The sequence below is a fragment of the Clavelina lepadiformis genome, chromosome 4, assembly GCF_947623445.1.
Source record: "Clavelina lepadiformis chromosome 4, kaClaLepa1.1, whole genome shotgun sequence".
NCBI classification, from domain to species: domain Eukaryota; kingdom Metazoa; phylum Chordata; class Ascidiacea; order Aplousobranchia; family Clavelinidae; genus Clavelina; species Clavelina lepadiformis.
This window is the reverse complement of record NC_135243.1, coordinates 3,857,942-3,877,183: the sequence shown is the minus strand read 5'-3', so window position 1 is coordinate 3,877,183 and position 19,242 is coordinate 3,857,942. Positions and strand designations below refer to the sequence as shown.

The window sequence follows — 19,242 nt, the reverse complement described above, 5'->3', positions numbered from 1 at the left end:
GACAAAAGGCATCACTTTGAAAATTCACATAGAAACATTCCCATTTTTATCTCCAAAAAAAATTCGCTTCTTCCTCGCACCAATTCAACTTTACACAAGTAACATGTCTATGAATTTTATTGCAGGGACAGTCGAAGGTGGGTACGCAGGGGCAGTTTACGGAGGGAGAGCGCAGCAGGCATCAGCGAAAGTGGAGGAAGAGGACAAACTGAGCAAAAAGGACATGGAACGTGAGATCACGAGGAGCCTCTTCTCGTCGAGAGTCGCCGAGATGAAACAAGTGCGTGATAAAATGTATCAGACAACCGAACCTCAAATAAATTCATTCATTTGTTCGTAGTTTAGTCACTGACTCGTTTTAGTTAAATGTTATTCCTGCCATTTTTAATGTTACAATAAGATTTTTTTTATATGCTTCAAGTTGAAAATTGTCTTTTTCAGAATATTTCAGTTTCATAAAAAATATTATTTTAAGAATATTGTCAACATTTTCAATTATGTTACTGTGGTACTAAACAGTATAGTCAGAGCACTGGAATAATAATTAGTTTGCATTAAATTAGCGACATCCAGTTTATCTTTTCAATGCGATGATTGAGGATTGATGTTACTTGTTGTAACACAATCTCCATCAGTTTCACTTGAATTGTTGAAGCGTTGTTTTTCGTTCGTTTTAGGGCTGGTTCAACAACAGGGATGAGATGTTGAAAGCTCTACCGGTCCTCGTTGATAAACTCATCGACTACAAAACCCATTTTAAGAAAAACATTGACATGAACGACAGCATAGAGGTATTATAACTTCAACTTGTGAATATCGTTGATTCGTTGATATTAAATCACTGTTTTTTCACAGAACCAACTTAACCTTAGTAGTATAAAAAATAAGGTTACAGAATAAAATGTAAATAAATTGATTATTCTGTAATTTTAAATTATTAATTATTTATTGTATTTATTAATTATATTAACTAGCAATGATTATGTAATTTATCGCTACTTTTTCTACTCTTGTTCTTGTCAAGTCCATGCAATTGATGTGTAAGAGTTTTTCTTTGAATAACAGTATTATGAAATAAAAATTTAACATTTTATATTGTAACAGTATAACACAGATAAACTGGATTTGAATAAATAAAGAAGCAACGTATATGTGGTAATAATATGCGATTATGACATCACAGGAATATCTTGAGGTGAAGGCAAAGGTGAAGTCAGCGTTGAACGACACACGTCATCCGTTGAACAACTTGCCACAACGTTGGTATCAACATCAACAACAACAGAAGAAACAGGAAGCTACGTTGAACACATTACAGGTTAATTCTTGTTTAAACTACCCTGCTTCGTGACGTATGAATATGTCATCGTTTTTATGCGTTGCGTTCGTGGTACATAGCCCGTATTCATGCATTGCGTATTCTGTTGTAGCCTGGTTGTTTTATCCCGATGAACAAAATAAACTGTAAAAGAGATTAAATTTATTGTAGACAAAATAACTGAAGCGTTGATTTTAATGGCGCCGGTAGAAATGACCAAAACAGACCGAACATAAAATTTTATCCCCAACATCACGATTTCATTGCACAGGACAAGATACAAGTTTGTGAAGGGAATCTAAAGAGGTACGGGGCCCTGCTCAGCGTCTTACAGGGTCCGGAGTTAGCTGCTCTTCTTGCAGAAGTGACAAGCTCGGTTGATCTTGGAACGTGCGCATTCGAACACGCGTCATCATTTCTACACTCAGCCGGGCAAGCCAACATGGTCTCCCAGGCCCAGATGGTAATGGCCGGGATTTTTAGAAGCTATTTTCTCATTGGTTCCAATTTCGTAGTTGACAATCACGTCATCGCCTTAGCCTTGAAAGTTTGGTCAAAATCAGGTCATCACTATTGTTTTTTTCCCCTCACCTTTGTAACTTTTGACCCTAAACTTTCAGTTGACCTTTGACCCTAAACTTTCTGGTGACCTTTGACCTTAGACTTTTTGGTGACCTGTACTGTCTAAAGTGTGTTGTATCACTATAAATTCATGTTATAGCACAGCGATAAATGTTTTACCTTTTAAATATGTTGGCAGACTGAGAAAGAGATTGTGACCGTCAACGGACAAAGACGTCACGCAATGCAGTCATGCTTGGACGCCCTCAGCCAATACGCGGCCGTATCCGCCCACTTTCCTCCCCAGGGATCCCTGCGTTGCCATAGCGACGCGCTATGGAGCAAACGGCTGGAACAGATGGTCGATGGTCTTCTTCACTTGGACTGCGCCCCCGCCCGAGCTGAAATCGAGCGGAGTCGATCGAAGGAAAGCGTCCTTGCTCAGGTTTCTGTTTCCTTGCAATACATGTTCCATTACACAGTACGATTCTACTCGAATAAGAGTGACGACGCCTAATTGTCAGCAAAATATCTCGCACATAAGCAGTTTGAGCTTGTAGCCACCAGGTCGGGATATATTTTGTAGCGAATTGTTCTGCAATTTGTCACCTTGACAACAATTGTCTAGTCTCTATGTCGTGTTTGCTATTTTGTGTTATCACCTGGTGATTAAATTTGACGTCACCGTGATATCACCGCTGACATAACATCGTTACGTCGTCACTGATTTATGTAACGTCATTGTCACATCACCACCCGACCTTAATGACCGATTCTTCACTCACAGAGAAGAACTGCGTCGGTGCAAGACAGCGCTCTGCAACGCGAAGTGAATGATTTGAACAACGAGTTGATGAAGTTGATCGAACGAAGAAATCGCGAACCTGTCGCCGTTGGAAGGATGCCAGACGCTGAACGCATGGTCAGTCAGGCACGTGACCAGATCATCGTGTTCGTACAGGTCAGCGGTTGAAGCCTTTGTCTTCCCTTTGTTTATAATTATAAGACCAGAAGGTTATGGGTGCTACAACCTGTTTGTTTATAGTTTGACTTTGCCGACCGCTAAGAAATCTTAAGAGACCGCAGACAAAATGTTAATTTTCTGCTGTAGTTGTAGAACTAAGTTTTTAGAGGCCGTTGGAGAAATTTAAGACACTGTTTCAGTCCCCTAAAACACGTTAAAAACACCGACCACAACTGGTGAGGCTCAAATGAACGCTTAAACTCCACAATGTCATATCCAAAATTTGGAACCAGTTCATGATCCAACTGTGCTTGCTTCTATGTAACCAACAATCCGTTATTCTTTCAACTGAGAATATAACGTCCTACTCTGTCAACAGGAACACGGTCTAGAAGGTCTTGGTGCATTTACCGGTGTGCTCACAATGTTACTATGCGCACACGGTCACAGCGCCATTGCCATGGAAACCACAGCGACCAGCGCTGGTCATCGGTTGGTCGATATGGCTTCGAAAGAAGGAGACTGGTTTTTGGAGGAATTATGCGGCTTGTTTGGTTTGTTTGAGCTGTTCAAGTGAAAGTTTAACCACCAAATCATACTGTTAATGTTGCTGGTGGTATTTCATTGTAATCAGGTTCTTCATCGCAATAATTTAAAAACACATCTTTCATTGAAACAAACATATTTCTCATTGTTCTAGCTGTAGTATTTATTCTGTATATACGTCATAACATAGAGCATGTATAATAACTCATACAATTGAATGATTCCAGCCAACATGGTACAACTCCTTCATATTGGAGACACGCTGCTGAATGGAGTTATAAGTTCTGATCCCACCCCGCCTAATCTGATCCGTGACGTCACTCGTGCCGTGATATGCGCAGACAGTGTCTACAGAGCTCTACTGGTTTGTATTTTTGTTGTTTATTGTTAAAAATTTGAAGTTGGCGCCCAAGCTATTTTTACTTGCAATATTTACAAGCGTTAATATTTATAGTAAAAGTAGTTTATACAAAAGAGTTATGTTTTCAAAATAGATTCCAAAATATCCAACTGTGTAGCATAGTAGAATGATATCGCCTAAAATCAGTGCTAAATATAAGAAGAATTTCATTCTTATAAAACAAAACAATATTCACAGGAATTATTCAACAATTTTCGAAACATCATCGTACCGGAAGCCGTCAAACTGCTTCAATGCGAGGAACCGTCAGTCATGGAGCTGGCGTCCGCGGTAAACGGTATTGTCCAAGGTGTTAGACTGGATGACCTTACGAAGCAGGTACTAAACTGGATTGATGTTAATTCTAAGCAAAATTGATTGGTGATAAATTGTGGTTATAACGTCTGACCGTGAACTAAAGGTAGACGAGCACATGCAATCACTGTTACTGTTGACTTTATAAAATATATGAATTAATAATTATCATCCACACAGAATGGCGTAGTTTTATATTATCTGAGTTATGACGTGGTGTTTTGCATGTTTTCCATTGAACCAGCACCATTATAATTATAGATTTTTCTGGAAAAGTATTAAAATTTTAATGATAATAATCATATTGTGTATATTTCGCCATTCACTGTGGAGGGCAAAAAGCGTGATGGTAACATTGTTTATAGCAACACATCACAAGAAATACGCACACATAATTAATTAAAAATTTAGCTAGTAAAATTCGATCATAAGGTATTTAACACGATATTTATAATATAAAATGATTTCCGTTTGTTTCTAACAATGCAGTTGATGGGTTGTCTTCGGAGCCAGGGGATGCAAAACGGAATGGCCGCATCTTATGAGGAGGTGCTCATTGAGGTCCAAATCCTTCAAGGGAAGTACGACCAACTTCTGCAGGACTCCAGACAAGTGAGTTTTCACGTCTTCAAATTTTCAATGGTCCACCAGTCTCGTTTTAATTTTTAGACTCTGTTTCCTTTTAAATTGCTTTTGCCTTCAGTTTACAATTTCGTAGATAAGGCAATGTTTTATAATTAAGATATACTAACAGTTGTTTTTTACGGTTTGACTTTGGCTACTGCTATTAAACGTGTCTTTTAAAAACTAACAAGCAACAAACGTCTCTCTTAAATTATGAGACACCTGCAGAAGGAGAAATTTAAGAGCCAGTTGTTTCATTTCATAGCATCGTTATTATTTCACAGAAGCGAACAGACGAACAGCGGCTCACAGCTGGTCAGATGCTACTGCAAGCTTTTGATGGCCTCTTCCGATCTGTGCTCACCGATTTCAACGCTCTTCTCGCCAGCCGAGATAGACTCTATGCAGCCGGCTGCGTTCCGCATGAATGGACCTATGTAGACGTGATCAGTCAACCGTTGCAGTTGCAGAAATTCAAGAAATTGTCAGGTGCATCTTAAAAAACTGATGGTGGTTTTTGGTTAAACTTTGAAAAACACTAAAAACTCTGAGAAAAAAATCAAAAATTGTTAGGTACAAGTACAAATGTCCCTATTACTATTAAAACTAGCTTTGCTTTACATAATCTTCATTACTATAACCACCGCTACTGCCTCCATATCGTTATCTTGATAGCATAACAAAAAATGACTAAAGGAATATGCTAAACTTTTTGATTTTCTTTCGGTTACCACAGATGCTACTGACACTTTGCAAGCGCTTCTCTTCATCAAACAACTTCAAGCCATGCACGATTTCTTTGCACTCTGTCAGTCCAACGCCCGAGCTTTTGTTGTTGATAGGCTGCCTTCTAGTGGCAAGAATGCTTTATCTGGTTTGTTTTTTTTAAGTCTTGTGTAGGTAATTAGGTTGTCAAGATCGTTGTTTCAAGTTATCTTGGTTTTGTTGTCTCATTTATGAAAGTTTAAGTTTTTTTGTTTTTTTATCATTTTTTACAAAAGAAAACTTCATAAAAGTTTGCAACTTTATATTTTCAAGCACGAGGACTGTAATCTTTTCAACCTTCAGTTCTAATTATTAAAATTCGTAAAAAAATGAATAATAACTAAACTTGTCAACCAGGTCACCATTACATGGCGAACCTTTACACCGAGGAACGTCTCGCGAAACCCGTCAAACATTTCATTTCTCATTTTGTACAAGAACTACTCATCGGGATACCATCAGAGGTTCGTGTCCGACGTGTTGCTTTGCTACCGATTGCTCATTGCACCTTGTGTTGTTCTAGTGCTATTATTAATACTTTACCTGTAGTGTTACTTTAAGCTTGGTTGTCCTGACAAATAAGTGTTTGAATGAGAACAATTTTTGTTTTGAATTATAATCACATAAGTACAATTATGTGGTCAGTTCAAAGCATTTTTAAGGTCATAATTTCATATAAATTAGTTCACATATTCTTTAAACATAGTTAATCGTTCGAGTAATCGCACAATCCTTAATAATTGAAACTGCAATGTGTAAATCTTAAGCATTTCATGTTTTCAAATATGTGAGCTTTTTTATCACCAGATGCTTGGTTGTGCCATGTGCTCATTAGTTCAGTTGCTTGGAGTTGATCTGGCGAGTTTCGCGTCATCATCATCGCCTGTCCAGATCACTGAAGATTTGTGCAAAGCTGCGATGGACACAAAATACTCCCAGGTGGGTGTATTGTTGCGTCATAATGATAAAGTATTTAGGGAGAATTTACCCAATAAATAATCAACTTATCAGAATAATTCCGCATCACGTATATTTCACATAACCTTTACAATGCATTTACATTCTACCATAACCTATCAACACAATCGCTTATCTATAATTTAAACAGCCTACTCTTCATGATACTCTATTATCGTTCATAGAACTTCATAGCGAAGCCCACCATGCTCGCTTACCACTTCAACCGGGCTTGGAAGGAATTTGACCGAGCGCAGAGACTCGACGCGAACATCGTTGCTGTCAGATCAAGTCTTCAGAGAGCTCAGCTACAGGTAAACTTATTATGACATCATAATTAGGGATTTTAATTAAGTGAATTGAGTCGAATTCGATTCTTTGCTGATGTCTGCAACTGCCCATATTCCTGACTCCCTGTTGTTTTGTACACAGAAAAGTACAATTACAAGTGTTGACTTATTGGAAATTCGCCATTTCACTTTTTGTTCTCAAACCGATCGCTTTTGCTGCTCTACAAAAATTATCCCGTGTATTCATGAACAAAATTGGATTAGTTTTTCAAATAACGCCGGATAATTTCAGAATACGTAGCTCATGGTCACTGTCACTGTAAATTGTGGGGTTCTATTGTAAACAAATGTGTTGCGCTTTTTCCAATTCCGATTTCCAACTTGTAAAGCGGTGGTCGATGAGCAACGCTGAAACGCACAGCAAGATATTTATTAAATCCATAAAAACAAGCGGCCAATTTACTCGCACAAAGCGCTACAGGTTTAGACCGCACGAAACAAAACACCTACCATTGTATTTTATAATTAATGATTATTACCATTAATACTACCCAAATAACTAACCAGTGCTTAGTCACCATCGAAAATTAGTTATCAGTTCTGTGCTGGTACACTTCAGCTTTTTAACCAAACACCTTCTGGCCCAGGTCACCAGGTTTCAGTGGCTGCACGAGGACTTGCTTGAAACTGCCGGCATGAACTTTGCACGACCTCGTCGTTGTGACGTCATCAACGACCTGAATAAGCGCATGGCAACACTGCGCCATCTGGAGGAAGTTATGCAGCAAGTCCAGGTAAAAAAGTCCGGACGAAAATAATTGCAATTTGGATCCATGGCAGTGCCGAATTTGACTTCCATGTTAGAATTTACTGTTAGATTGCAGGAAAAAATGACAATAAATACTTAGTCTTCTGTTTCTCAAGGCCTGTTTCAAGATTAAGACTTTTTCTGTCCTTCTGCAGTAGATTACTGTAGTAGCACTGTAGCATACGATGATTTGTAAAATTATGTTAACTGATTTGAAGTAGCTAATAGCTTTGTAAATCTTCATTCGATCAATGTCACCCATACAAGTACTCTTATTTCATTGCTCTACCCATTTATCAAAGGAAAAAGCAAGTGGTCAGATAACTTCGGTACAGCAGAGGTTGAAATGGGCGGCTGGCGCCAATCCTAGCCTGCAGACCGTCCTGAGCTCGGTTGAGTCCGATGCCAAGAAAAGATCTGTCGTTTTGAAAAAGGAGACAGAGTTAAGGTTGGTTTTATTTGAGTTCCTGAAGGCTTGTTTGTGTATTGGCTTGCTTGATGTTGATGTTTTAGTTTATTTTTTGGTTTTAGTCAAAAAAGTGCTTTAGAAGTTTCTTTTATGAAAACAGTAATCTGTCCGCGTTTGTGCGAAAAATATTGATGAAATTCAATTTTGCTTCAAACTTGATTTTAAAATTCTTCTCAAATTTCGTGAAAACATCTTCACTCTCCGCAGCATAAAGATCACCGAGATTTGCGAAAATGCAATCGCTTTCGAGCAGAGCAGACTCCCCCTTCCGAGCTCAAACAACCAGGAAATGGAACATCTTCGCCTGCTCGACACTTGCGAGTCGGTCTGTCGCATCATCAACACGACTCCTGTGAAGATCGACCCACAGGAACGGACCGCTGTTGAAGTCATGGTAAGATGTTTCAGTTGATCTTGTCGTAACTCATTAACCTGGTAAATAGGTACTTGCCTATTAAACAGAGGCAAGTATGTTGTGAGTTGAATACAGCAACCACTGCAGCAGACGCAACTGATTCTATCAACGAACGTTAATGCTAAAAATAAAGATTGTGGTTAATTTTGACGAAAAAGTACCTCAATAATAAAGCCTACACGACCCACTTAACGTTGTTCTAATCACTACCAATTCCATAACATAAACTACTGCTGTCTGCTGTTAAACACTGAACCCTGCTTTCAAATTTCAGCCTCCAAAGCAAGGTACTTTGACCAGTGAGTGGCTTCAGAAATTATCGGAGAAACTTCACTCGAGTGTGGGCAAGTTTCGCCACCAGAGGCAGCAGGAGGAATCTAAGATGTCTCTGGTGAAATCAAACCTTCGAGATCTGGTCGGTTCTGTTAAGCAATTGCTCTCCAGTCACAGTAGATTGCTCTCGGATGTCAAAGCATTGCTTAAAATCATGGCAAAGGTTGGTTGTTGGCGATTTTTCAGTGATTTTCACTCTTTCGTTTCATCATGGTCAGTTAAGATTATTGTCTTCTGGTGATTCTACACCGTATTAAGTGTTCAAAATGTAATATAGGACATTTTGCAACACTCTGACGTCAAGCTTAATGAAAGATTTCAATTAAATATTTATCAACAGTTAATACTAACAATGATAACTAACAGTAATAGCTATACAATAAACGCTAAGTTGCTCACGTGGTAACATCGTATCCAGTGAAAATATTAACAACAATACATAATACGACTTCCGTAGGAGGAAGATTCAGAAACAGACGGTGATGCAGATTTAGGAATGGGGAGCGTGCGAAAGTACATGGAGCGATACAAGGATCTCACATCCTCACTCAATGATGCTCTCATGGATGTCCTCCAGGGATGCGACGCTTCCACCATGCTGGATCCTGACCCTCTAATAGAAAGATTGCTGACAATTGCTGGGATGGTGACAGGGTGAGTTGTGACTGTTGACCATCACCAAGTGCCTTGTTATCAAAATTTTTGTTAATTTTAACCTGTTAAATTGATTAACTAGCTAGCAAATGTACTGATCAATCAAAACTGTTAATTGATGAAGACGATGGTGATGTTAATTAATAAATGATTGATTGATTAACTAGGAAATGTAATAGACACCTTATGCAACTTTCAGTAATACACCAAGTTGTTAATTTTTAAGTTGATAAGACCAGTTAAGTTGTGCGGTTTATTTCGAGCAATAAATCCATGAACTTATTGTTTTAATTTAGTTCAAGCAAAAAAACCGACAGCTCATGCGTACGCAGTGTTTTTGATACTTCTGTAATCTGTACAAGCTGTAAATGCATCTTGAGGTATAAAGATGAAGGTTATACTTCACATGTGACCTTCACTCATTGCAGAGTTTATGAAGACCTGGTTGCTTTTGCCAACCCCTACCTTGAAAGTGGTTCGACCCGCAATCAACCCACGTTTGCTACGGCGCTGAGGACCGGCACCTCGCTTCCCACACCCAACCGTACTCCCACACTAAAGAAGCCGAACTCTTTGCCTCGTTTGGGCGACGTTTCTGGTTCCCAATCGGCCGTGACCCCAAACACCCCTCCCGCAGTTGATGGAAGTGGATCGGTTGCCGTGGCAACTGGGGGTTCCTTCCCTTCGAAAGTCGCAGCAGTTGTACAAGGCAGCGCGGTTGCCCCCAGCCCCAAAAAGAAAGTCCGAGACCCGAAAACCGGAAAAGGTAAGTTGCCAGCTTGTCTCATTCAACAAGCTGCCAGTCGTTCAACCATCAATCGTATGTCGTCGGTTGACACCTGCTTTAAATTCACAGCGATTCAGGAGCGTAATTATTTTGCAATGAGCGTGTGGAGAAAAGTGAAGTCAAAGCTGGACGGGAAGGATCAGGAATCAGGGAAGAGGATGATGGTGACGGAGCAGGTATGATGTAGGGGGATTACCCGTGTTGAACTCTCAGGGTCATGTGTGAAAAGTTTTTGCCGGTTTAAAGATCTCCAAGCTTCAGGAGTGGTTTTTAAATTGCTTCTATAGTGATTAGTGAAAATCTTATTATAGATGTCAGTGTGCTGTAAATTTTTTGGGAGCCTGAACTCAGAAAAAAAACTGTGCTTGCTATCTGGGCTGTAGCAATTGAAGACAGACTCGTAGTCGCGTACAAACTTATACGATCATTGCACCCTTTACCTGCAGGTGTTTTAAATTTTTTTGTTTCTTTGTCAGGTTGATCACGTGATTACGGAAGCTACGTCACTGGACAACCTCGCTCTCCTGTACGAGGGCTGGACTGCCTGGGTCTGACGTCTGTCTTTGTACCGGGGCCTACCCCTGCGTTTAGGGGGCTGCGATCCTTTTGTTTGAAGAAAAATTATTCCATCTTTTGTCCTTGTCCTACTACCCTCATTTTGGGAGAAAGAAAGAGAAAAGCGAGTGCAGGAGTGAGAGAGAGTTTTGGAGGAGGTGAAAAAAATTATCTGGCAAAAAAGTGAATTTTCCTGGTTAATTTTAGCGGGTTTTTCTTTCTCTCAAACGTCATTGCGCTCGTAACGCGAGTCGTCCAATTATAGTCTGAGGTCATTTTGCTCAATTTTTTGGTAAGAAAAGCACGGCGCCGGATTTCCTTTGTCGGATAAAACTTCCTTATGCCCTATACCATCGACATCTAATACTTGAACCATCTCGTAGTTCCGCAAAAGAGTCCTTGTCCGCCAACTTTGTTTCTATTTCAGGCCGGCATGAGTTAGCTTGACTCAACATGATCTTAGTTCTAATAAAATATGATTGGAATGTTAAATGCATTCATATTCTGTTAAGACTTTTACCTTTTGACAAGTTTTGCTCATAAAATCAGCTTTTTACCGGTTATGTATTAATAAAAGCAAATGTATTTCAAGAAATGTTAATATCTTGCTGCTAGCGTGAGCAGCAAAGCCCAATGCATGATAATTACGCAAGATAGAGGAGTATGTAAAAAGAGCGGAGAGTAATGGTGTAAATAGTGCTTAATAAAACATGTAGTGTAGCTTCATTATTTTGTGTGTTGCATGAATATTGTGCGTTAAAATTAATACCGGAAAAAAAAACTTTTAACAAAAACTGATAAAATGTAGTCATAGGTCGTAGTTTGTGTCTAATCCTTTCGTGTTGCGTTATAGTTTGCTTGTGTATCGCCGTTTTCTGAATGTAGATTTGTAGAAAAACTTACAGCTCATTAATTTGTGGTCGAAGGCCATTATGCTGTATTTAAGGCGCCGCCTATTATACCCATTGTGTGCTAACACTTTCCTATTGTCGACTTCCAATGTCTTTTCATTTGTGGCCTAACAATGGAATTTAAATCTCTCTGTTACGACTTAATGAATGGTGATGAAGCGGGTTAATTGTGTGTTTGTCGTGTGTTGGTTGGTGTTATATGAAATAAAAATGTGCAGTCATTTTGCTTCATATTCTCACTTTAAAACTATTTATTACAATGAAAGTTATTTTAAAATATCAATGAGTCTTGAGTCAGAACCGTTTTCATTTCACGTTTTTCTTTGAATTTGGAAAGTTTGGTCGATAATTAAATGCATAAATATTTGGAGATCACGTTTTGTATCGTCAGCGTTTATTCGCGAAAAAGAAAACAATCCAATTTTAGTCATCCAAATTGTGGAAGGTAAAAGCATTCATTATTACGTCATAGTAAGCAATAATAAATAGCCGAGATTTAGAAAATCAGCAGTGGTCTTAGTGTACAGTGATGTGCAGCAGTCGACAATACCGTATTTGCAGCGACGTTGGGTTTGATTTGTGAAAGTACAAATTCCAACTCTGAATATGTAAAGCAAATGACGTCATAGGACATGGAGGGACTGACGTGAAGTCAAAAAGGTGTTCCATGGTTGGTGTTTTTCGAAACTGAAATTTAATTTGGTTTCATTATGTGACTTCTTATTCATTCGCTTATTCACAGATGATCGTAACGTTTATTTTTCGCCATTGACTGTTGGGGGTAAAACGTACGATGCTAACTTTGTTCTATCATAATGGAACAAAAAATATGCTCTCACAAACAATAAACTGCAACAAAATCCAAGGGTTTTACGCGCAAGATATTCACTCTAACGACGGAAGGTTGGAGAATGTTAGAGCTTGATGGAAGGCCACCAAACCAATAACGTGTTTGCGTAAACACGAAATAAAACAGTAAGGTCACAATTACATTAAACCCAGATACGCAGGTAGTGATTGGTAAAATTGTCGCTATGGCTACGACGGACCAGGTAAAATTGTGACAAGGTAAGTTGAAGGTAAGCCTTGAAAACCCAGAAACTATACCTCACAAATCGCAATAACATAATTACTTAGGTAATGACAAGCACTCTTGATTGGCGTTCCTTAAAGATACGATTACGTTATCAACACAACCACGTCATCAAAGAATTCGATAAAATAAAAATGTCAATTCCAGCAGCACCAGGTATCTTCTTACGCCTGATTGGATGAAAATACCCGCACAAATATCAAGTCTTTGCTTAAATATTGCGCCGTAATTAAGCTGTCTAAAAATGTTTCCCCAATGCGGACGACTGTTGGAACGTGTGACGTCATCAACCAAGTTGGAAAGTCTCGTAAATGTTCGAGCGTTGTCTTTGTTGGGAAAGAACTCTGTTCCCGGAGCGTAGTCTGTGACTGGATCCCTTTACGGCATTAGCCAGTGTTTCACCTGAAAACATTATAAAATAATAGTGTTTCAGTCATGAGAATAACTGTTTAGACAGAATACAACAAAAATTGAAACCACTTCAAGGTATTTAATTAGTATAGTTTGGTGAGGATAAAGATAGGAGGATCAGGTCATCAGGATAAAGAGAAGAGGAGGAGCTGAGGATAAAGCAAATTACATAAAACTTGAACCACATTGTACTCAACTTGCAACTTCAATTTCCGAAATAAATTTTAAGTATACTCGTGCTGTGTTGACTGTGTAAAAGCACAAATTTTCACAGTGTTTAACCGGGATTTCAGAAAATTTATCCTTGGTACTGAAATCCAATTACTGTCCGTCAAAGCAATAAATCAATTAAGTCAACGAGTAGCAAATGTGTAAGCAATACCGAATTGCTTGGATTTTAAATTTCCACGCAAAACGCAGCTTTCTTTGTGTTTTCTTTGCAAAGAAAATCTGGAATGTCTGGGTCTTTCTTGCCCATTCGATTTGACTTTTCGGAATACCTACCGGAAATGACGTTAAATCTAGGCGGTATTTTTCTTGCGTGGGGAACACCCGGACCTCTACTTCTCCCCAGAACGTCGTGCGTAACGCGATAGGAAGTCACGTAAGAAGCCCCAGTGTCCATGTCTGTGACGTCCATCATCTTCCGGCCGTGCGTGTTGTTGTAGCGATTACGCTGCTGGACTTTACGTTGCGTTTTCACCTGCACAGGTATCAAATAATGTTACGGTTACGTCATCTAACAAAAACGTCTTTTGTCGGTAAACATTTGCTTACAGATTCTCCAGTCTTAGGTGGAAACATTTGCTCAGTCTGAGTCGTAAAATCCGTTGTTTTGTTTTCTCCGATGTCCCATTGTGACGTAAACATAGACGGGCAGGTCGGGGGGCGCCGAACGCCTTGCAAGTGCGGGTTGCCATGAAAGTGCTAAATGCAAACAGAAGTGGTGAAGGTTTTGCAAGAACAAAACTGTACAAAACTTAATACGAGATGGCTCAATACGCTGATTGCGATCCATCGGTCGATAGCACTGGCAATATGTATAAACCCACGCTATTCATAGATTGTTTGACTTTTCGCTTATTGTCAGTTTTCCTTTCAGTTGTCGTTCAAAGACGAGGCTTTATTCTTAAAGCTTTGCTGCTTTTAAATCAATCAATATTTTATATGTTGTGTATATTCAGCACACACACAGATCAAAATACAGGAAGGTTACTTAATGTTTTACATAAAAGCTTTTTTATTGATCAATCATTTTAACCTGTTCAAATTAAAAAAGGTATTTTGCAAACTAGAATGTTTGGGCAACCCTGACGTAATACTTACGTATTTGTATAAAGTGACGTAATCCAGTTTCGGTTTACTACGGTCCAAGGTTAAGGTTGTTCTATGAATAGGACGCGCGCCTTTGTAAGAAAGCCATGTCCGTTTCTGTGTCCTATCTCTGTACGTAAGATCGCTTATAGCCGGTATATACCCTGCATTCTGCGTCCTCAAAGTGATGGCACTCTGCCCAAGTCGAATTGGAGTCCTTGTGACTTCTAAATTCGCCATTGTTACATCACCTTGACACTCTCATGACTTTTTTGTCGAATACACCAGCTGCAAAAAGGTACATTTATTTATCAATTATGTATCAATTATGATAAGTTTTATGCACAGCTTAAAGGTTACAGTATTTGCAGTTGTAAACTGTTTACACAGTTGATTTCATCTACTCTCTTTTGCTTGAACGTTTTTAGAAGGTGTTAGCGACAGTTGTTTCTATGATGTTGAGCTCATTCCTATGCTGTAACTAGAATGGCTACTGAGACCTACTTTTGCAAGAAATTGGTAGAAAGTATAAACACTCAGTTACTGTCTTTTTATTATAAAACACATCATTGTCATACGCTATAGCTTTTTCACTAGATTAGCTTAATATGCAATTAATGTCCTGTACATCATTCAAGGAATGATGCTGTACTTGCTGCTTTAGCATTAATGAAAACATTAATGAAAACATATGCCCGATCTATGTCGAAACTAGTTCATTGTTTCAAGCTAACCTCTTCAAACCGCTTTAGCATCTCTTTCGCTTCACACTTCTTAGTGCTGGCTTTGTTACGTCAAGTGCTTGTCGAGAGGGAGTTCCCCCAGTGAATAAGAGCGTCATTAGCAACCTTAAAAACCATTTAAATGTAGCTGCTGTGATTTACGTAAAGTCATCCGGATCAAAGTGGTGCGAAATGGTATCGCAATCTTTATCATTAGACTGAGAAAAATATTTGCTCGGCTTAAACTCGGCGATGATTTCTCATCACTCGAATGCCGGTTACCGAGCTTGCTTTTGTGCAAGTTCCAGTTGTCACACATATTTTATATTCATTTTTTATGTCGTTTTGCTCCAATTTGGAATCGTTTATCAGGACAACTGAACAGGTTCAAGCGCCGTTACTGCCTTGTGCTTGGGCATTACAAGGGTAGCGCCGCTGTGCATCGAACACGGGTCAAGTTATTGCGAACCAGCGTTTTAACTCCACTTCTTCTGTGCCAACCAAGTTGTTTATTTAAGTTGAACAAATACCAAAGCAAATAAAAAAATCTGTAAATTTTTTTAGGTAATAGGTTGTAATTATATTCACTATAAGTAATAAATTTTATATATTATAACTTCAGCCTGCTACGCCACATTCGTTGAAGCCATCTCAACTAGCCTGCACCTCAAAATGGCGTAAGCCACAATACTCATAGTACAGTAGAAATCATGTTTTTCTTCCGTATTCTGCACATCATTGCTGCAATTTTCTTTGGACTGTCCGCTTACGTCCAGGTTTGTAAGTGTATTGTAAGCACACAAATCTGTACTTATCCATCTTTATGGAAAGATACACAATTAATGTTTAAACTAGGCTAAAGTGGTCTGTGATCTAGCAACTGCCGGTACTAAATCAATAAATTCTTTGTGTTGCAGAAAAACGACCCAGATGCAGAAATTTGGATTGTGAGTATTGTTTGCCAGTTTTCATCGGTTTCATGTATTATTTCACAACAATTTGCGATTCATTTGTGCTATTTTTTCTAATTAAGCCCGTTTTGAAGTCGTCAAACTTATTTTGTTTGTTTTAGATTATTTATCTTCTGCCAGCTTTCTTGTCATTGTCCACAGCAATATGGCCTGGCTTTACAGGTAAGCTTGAAAAGTTGAAAATGGCAGTGTGCTGGGCCTAATAGCTCACCAGGAACAAAATTGTCATTTCGCTTAACTCACGGAATTTCCTACAAGCTACCTTACTCAATTTATGTATTTGTTTATTTAATTTGGCCAGGAAAGTTTACCACTTGTTACAGCTCGGCTAATCGATGATGTTTAGCAAAAATATATTTATTATGTTATATGCTAAATGTTGGCTTTGACATGTGCTTAAGTAATGTAAAGTTTTAAGTGTCTGCGACATCAAGAATCTTTGTTTGTGAGCACATTTCAGGTTTGTTATGATACTTTTGCACTCCCTTATCAAGATCGAGTGTTGAGGTATTATCTTTTCAAAATTTCTTATCTATTACCTAATAACTCCTTCACATTCACGTCTTTGAATCGGAGTGCAAAAGTATGAGAGCCTACTTATTTCTTGTTGTGTTTTACTATAACAAAGTTAGCACCGTTCTTTTCGCTCCCCACTGTCAATGGCGAAAAATGATAATAAGAAAATTGCCACTGTTGTAATTAGTGTTACCGTTAATTGATATTGCAAAAATGCGAACTCACTTTATCGTTGGTATAACGATAAACTTGATATAGATATATATGATCTACCTTTTCAATAAAAGATTGAATTAATAAACTTTACATTAATACAGAAAAGTTATCTTCGGACTGATAAAACGCAACGTAAATTCTGTGATAGCTTCTTGGTTTTCAAGCTTTGGTGGCTCATATACAGTAGTTGATCTTATATTTTGTGTTTTTCTGACATGCCTGAATATGGTGTGTCCAGAACCTTTGAACAATAGCAAGCATTGTTGTTACCATGCCCAAAAATATTACTATAAAAGTGTATTACTACCAACTGTTAAACCTGTATCTATAACACTGCTTAAAACGTTAAGTAGAAACCATCATTAACAAAGGTACTTGTCACTAAGTTAACATGTTGAAGTTAGTACGAGACATTGACAGTTAATCTTTTGTGAAGAACTTGCGATAATAAGCTGCATGAACACGGTGATCATTGTTGGATATTGCTTATATGGGGGATTTGTCCTTGCTTCGAACTATGACTTTGATGAAAATCTGCTTCATTGGATCATTCATGATGAAGCTGGCAGGTAACACGACATTTTCTTGTTTTAAAACTGGTTTAAAGTAAAACCAGTACCAGTTTGCATACCGGTAACATATTTTTATTTGCGCATTTTCTTGGATGCTGAAAATATGATTGAAAAATTGGAAAACATTTTTATTGTTATATTCGCTGCACGTTGACCAATTGATTGACAACATTTTAAATTCTGGCTTTTTAATTTTTTTTCAACGCTTCGAGCTAACTGCCAACAAGCCCATGTTTGAGTTATAACACTGACGTATAGTTTTACCATGTTGAAAGCATTGTAGTGTGAGTGAAGATAAAATATAAGCTATGATAGTCATGTCAATTTGTTGAATACATGAAGTTTTTTGAGCCTTATGTGTAGCCCGATTTTATGTAACAGTGGTAGTTTAATGATTTGGTGAATAATTTGTTGTTGTTTGTCCAGAGAGTTCAGTGGCTTGATGATAGTTACTTTGTGGTCTGCTGCAATGCATGGTTCCAGTCGGTAAGTGCTTGAGATAAACAAAGTTAAAATTAGTCGAATGGCAACTCTTTTACTGAGTCCTAACCTCATAAACTACCGACATGTTGCTACAGCATACATGTAGGTATACGTAATGTACATATGTGTAGGTGTTTAATTAATATATTCATGTATTAGTCAAAAAGAAACTCCACGATTAAATGTTTTTTTCTATTGCTTAAATTACTTGTTTGATAAGAATTGATTATTATAAGCAATTATTTTTTATTTGCTCTTTTTCTGCTATGTCATTTGTTGTATTTTTTATTGCGTAGGTCTATTCCAAAACAAACATTGTTGATGACATCGTTGATTGTAATCGCTCCAGCAGCTTATTGGTTGTATATTTATTTTGATCATTCGTTCAGACTTTTGTGGCCCGAGCACTGTCAGACTGCTCTTTATCCTGATTCATGATTGCTCCTGATGCGTGCTCCTGAATCGTGATGCAGCTCATCGTTTACTCTTGTCCCTCAGATTCATTCTTCTTCATAAACAAACTTAAACATATTTATATTCTAAGTAAAGCAGTTTGTTTTGAGTCCTGTTTTTTGCTCCAATTTACTTAGTTATGAATATGAAGTTAATTACTACTTTTGCTGTTACATGAGTGCTTTGTTTGCATTTCAAGAAATTCTACTTCTGCTCAAATTGCAAAACTAGCGCTTGTATGCGGCTGTGAGAATTTGTTTTTAATTTGCAGTTCTAATTATGCAGTGCATTATGTATTGGTTGCTTTAGTATAAATTTGAAGCGTTTCTCTGTATCAAATCTGTAACTTTCACTGCTATTCAGCTTGCCCTGTTTCTATGATTGTGAACCTCGCTTGCCTTAAATTGTTGTTGGTTTGAATCGTTGTCATTTATTGTCCCATCACAATTAGGTCAGATTAATACTTGGTGTTATCAGCCGTCAGGTGGCAGTGCTGCGCCAATGTGTGACGTTCCTTTTATATTTGCCCCAAAATGAATAAATAAGGGCATTGGAATCTTGATTAGAACTGGGAAAAGTGTTCTTCAGAACCTAGACCGGCAGTGACTGCTCTCAGCCCGAGATCTAAATACGGAGCAGAACTGCGTTCATTTTCCAGTGGTTGAATGCAATTAAGTTCTTGTGTGGTCTTAAATTTAAGGGTCGGGAGTTTAATTGGTCTGAAGTAGTCGTAGCCGACATTGTGAAGTCACATTGTTAATTGCAAAACTAATTATTTTTCTTACGCGTCATGTTTGTCTGCATTTTCATGTGTCGATT

General features: G+C 38.2%; 3 protein-coding genes across 3 annotated transcripts in view; 2 read left to right on the top strand and 1 right to left on the bottom strand.

The window, feature by feature from the left end:
• Positions 1–11,893, top strand: part of LOC143452836 (serine/threonine-protein kinase SMG1-like) — a 34,398-nt gene extending 22,505 nt beyond the window's left edge. Inside the window, exons 47-69 of the mRNA XM_076953965.1 lie at positions 126–280; positions 678–791; positions 1,184–1,318; positions 1,590–1,781; positions 2,079–2,324; positions 2,667–2,840; positions 3,223–3,397; positions 3,617–3,753; positions 3,988–4,128; positions 4,594–4,716; positions 5,013–5,217; positions 5,465–5,602; positions 5,851–5,957; positions 6,301–6,432; positions 6,636–6,764; positions 7,388–7,534; positions 7,851–7,996; positions 8,225–8,411; positions 8,707–8,928; positions 9,223–9,419; positions 9,848–10,185; positions 10,276–10,382; positions 10,683–11,893. Of these exons, the coding sequence (XP_076810080.1) occupies positions 126–280; positions 678–791; positions 1,184–1,318; positions 1,590–1,781; positions 2,079–2,324; positions 2,667–2,840; positions 3,223–3,397; positions 3,617–3,753; positions 3,988–4,128; positions 4,594–4,716; positions 5,013–5,217; positions 5,465–5,602; positions 5,851–5,957; positions 6,301–6,432; positions 6,636–6,764; positions 7,388–7,534; positions 7,851–7,996; positions 8,225–8,411; positions 8,707–8,928; positions 9,223–9,419; positions 9,848–10,185; positions 10,276–10,382; positions 10,683–10,760 (3,725 nt within the window). The 3' untranslated portion in view covers positions 10,761–11,893. The remainder of the gene's footprint in view (positions 1–125; positions 281–677; positions 792–1,183; positions 1,319–1,589; positions 1,782–2,078; positions 2,325–2,666; positions 2,841–3,222; positions 3,398–3,616; positions 3,754–3,987; positions 4,129–4,593; positions 4,717–5,012; positions 5,218–5,464; positions 5,603–5,850; positions 5,958–6,300; positions 6,433–6,635; positions 6,765–7,387; positions 7,535–7,850; positions 7,997–8,224; positions 8,412–8,706; positions 8,929–9,222; positions 9,420–9,847; positions 10,186–10,275; positions 10,383–10,682) is intronic.
• A 149-nt stretch (positions 11,894–12,042) lies between these two features.
• On the bottom strand, positions 12,043–15,024 carry LOC143452839 (uncharacterized). The gene is made up of 4 exons (XM_076953969.1): positions 14,503–15,024; positions 13,954–14,103; positions 13,681–13,879; positions 12,043–13,167 (listed from the first exon to the last, which is right to left on the bottom strand). Exons 1-4 carry the CDS (start codon positions 14,728–14,730, stop codon positions 13,052–13,054), a joined length of 693 nt encoding a protein of 230 aa, XP_076810084.1. The 5' UTR covers positions 14,731–15,024; the 3' UTR covers positions 12,043–13,051.
• Positions 15,025–15,786: 762 nt separating this feature from the next.
• LOC143453273 (transmembrane protein 220-like) lies at positions 15,787–18,985 on the top strand. The gene is made up of 6 exons (XM_076954545.1): positions 15,787–15,988; positions 16,130–16,159; positions 16,285–16,345; positions 17,352–17,484; positions 17,914–17,973; positions 18,267–18,985. The coding sequence occupies exons 1-6, from the start codon at positions 15,923–15,925 to the stop codon at positions 18,406–18,408; spliced, it is 492 nt and encodes a 163-aa protein (XP_076810660.1). The 5' UTR covers positions 15,787–15,922; the 3' UTR covers positions 18,409–18,985.
• The last annotated feature ends 257 nt before the right edge of the window (positions 18,986–19,242 follow it).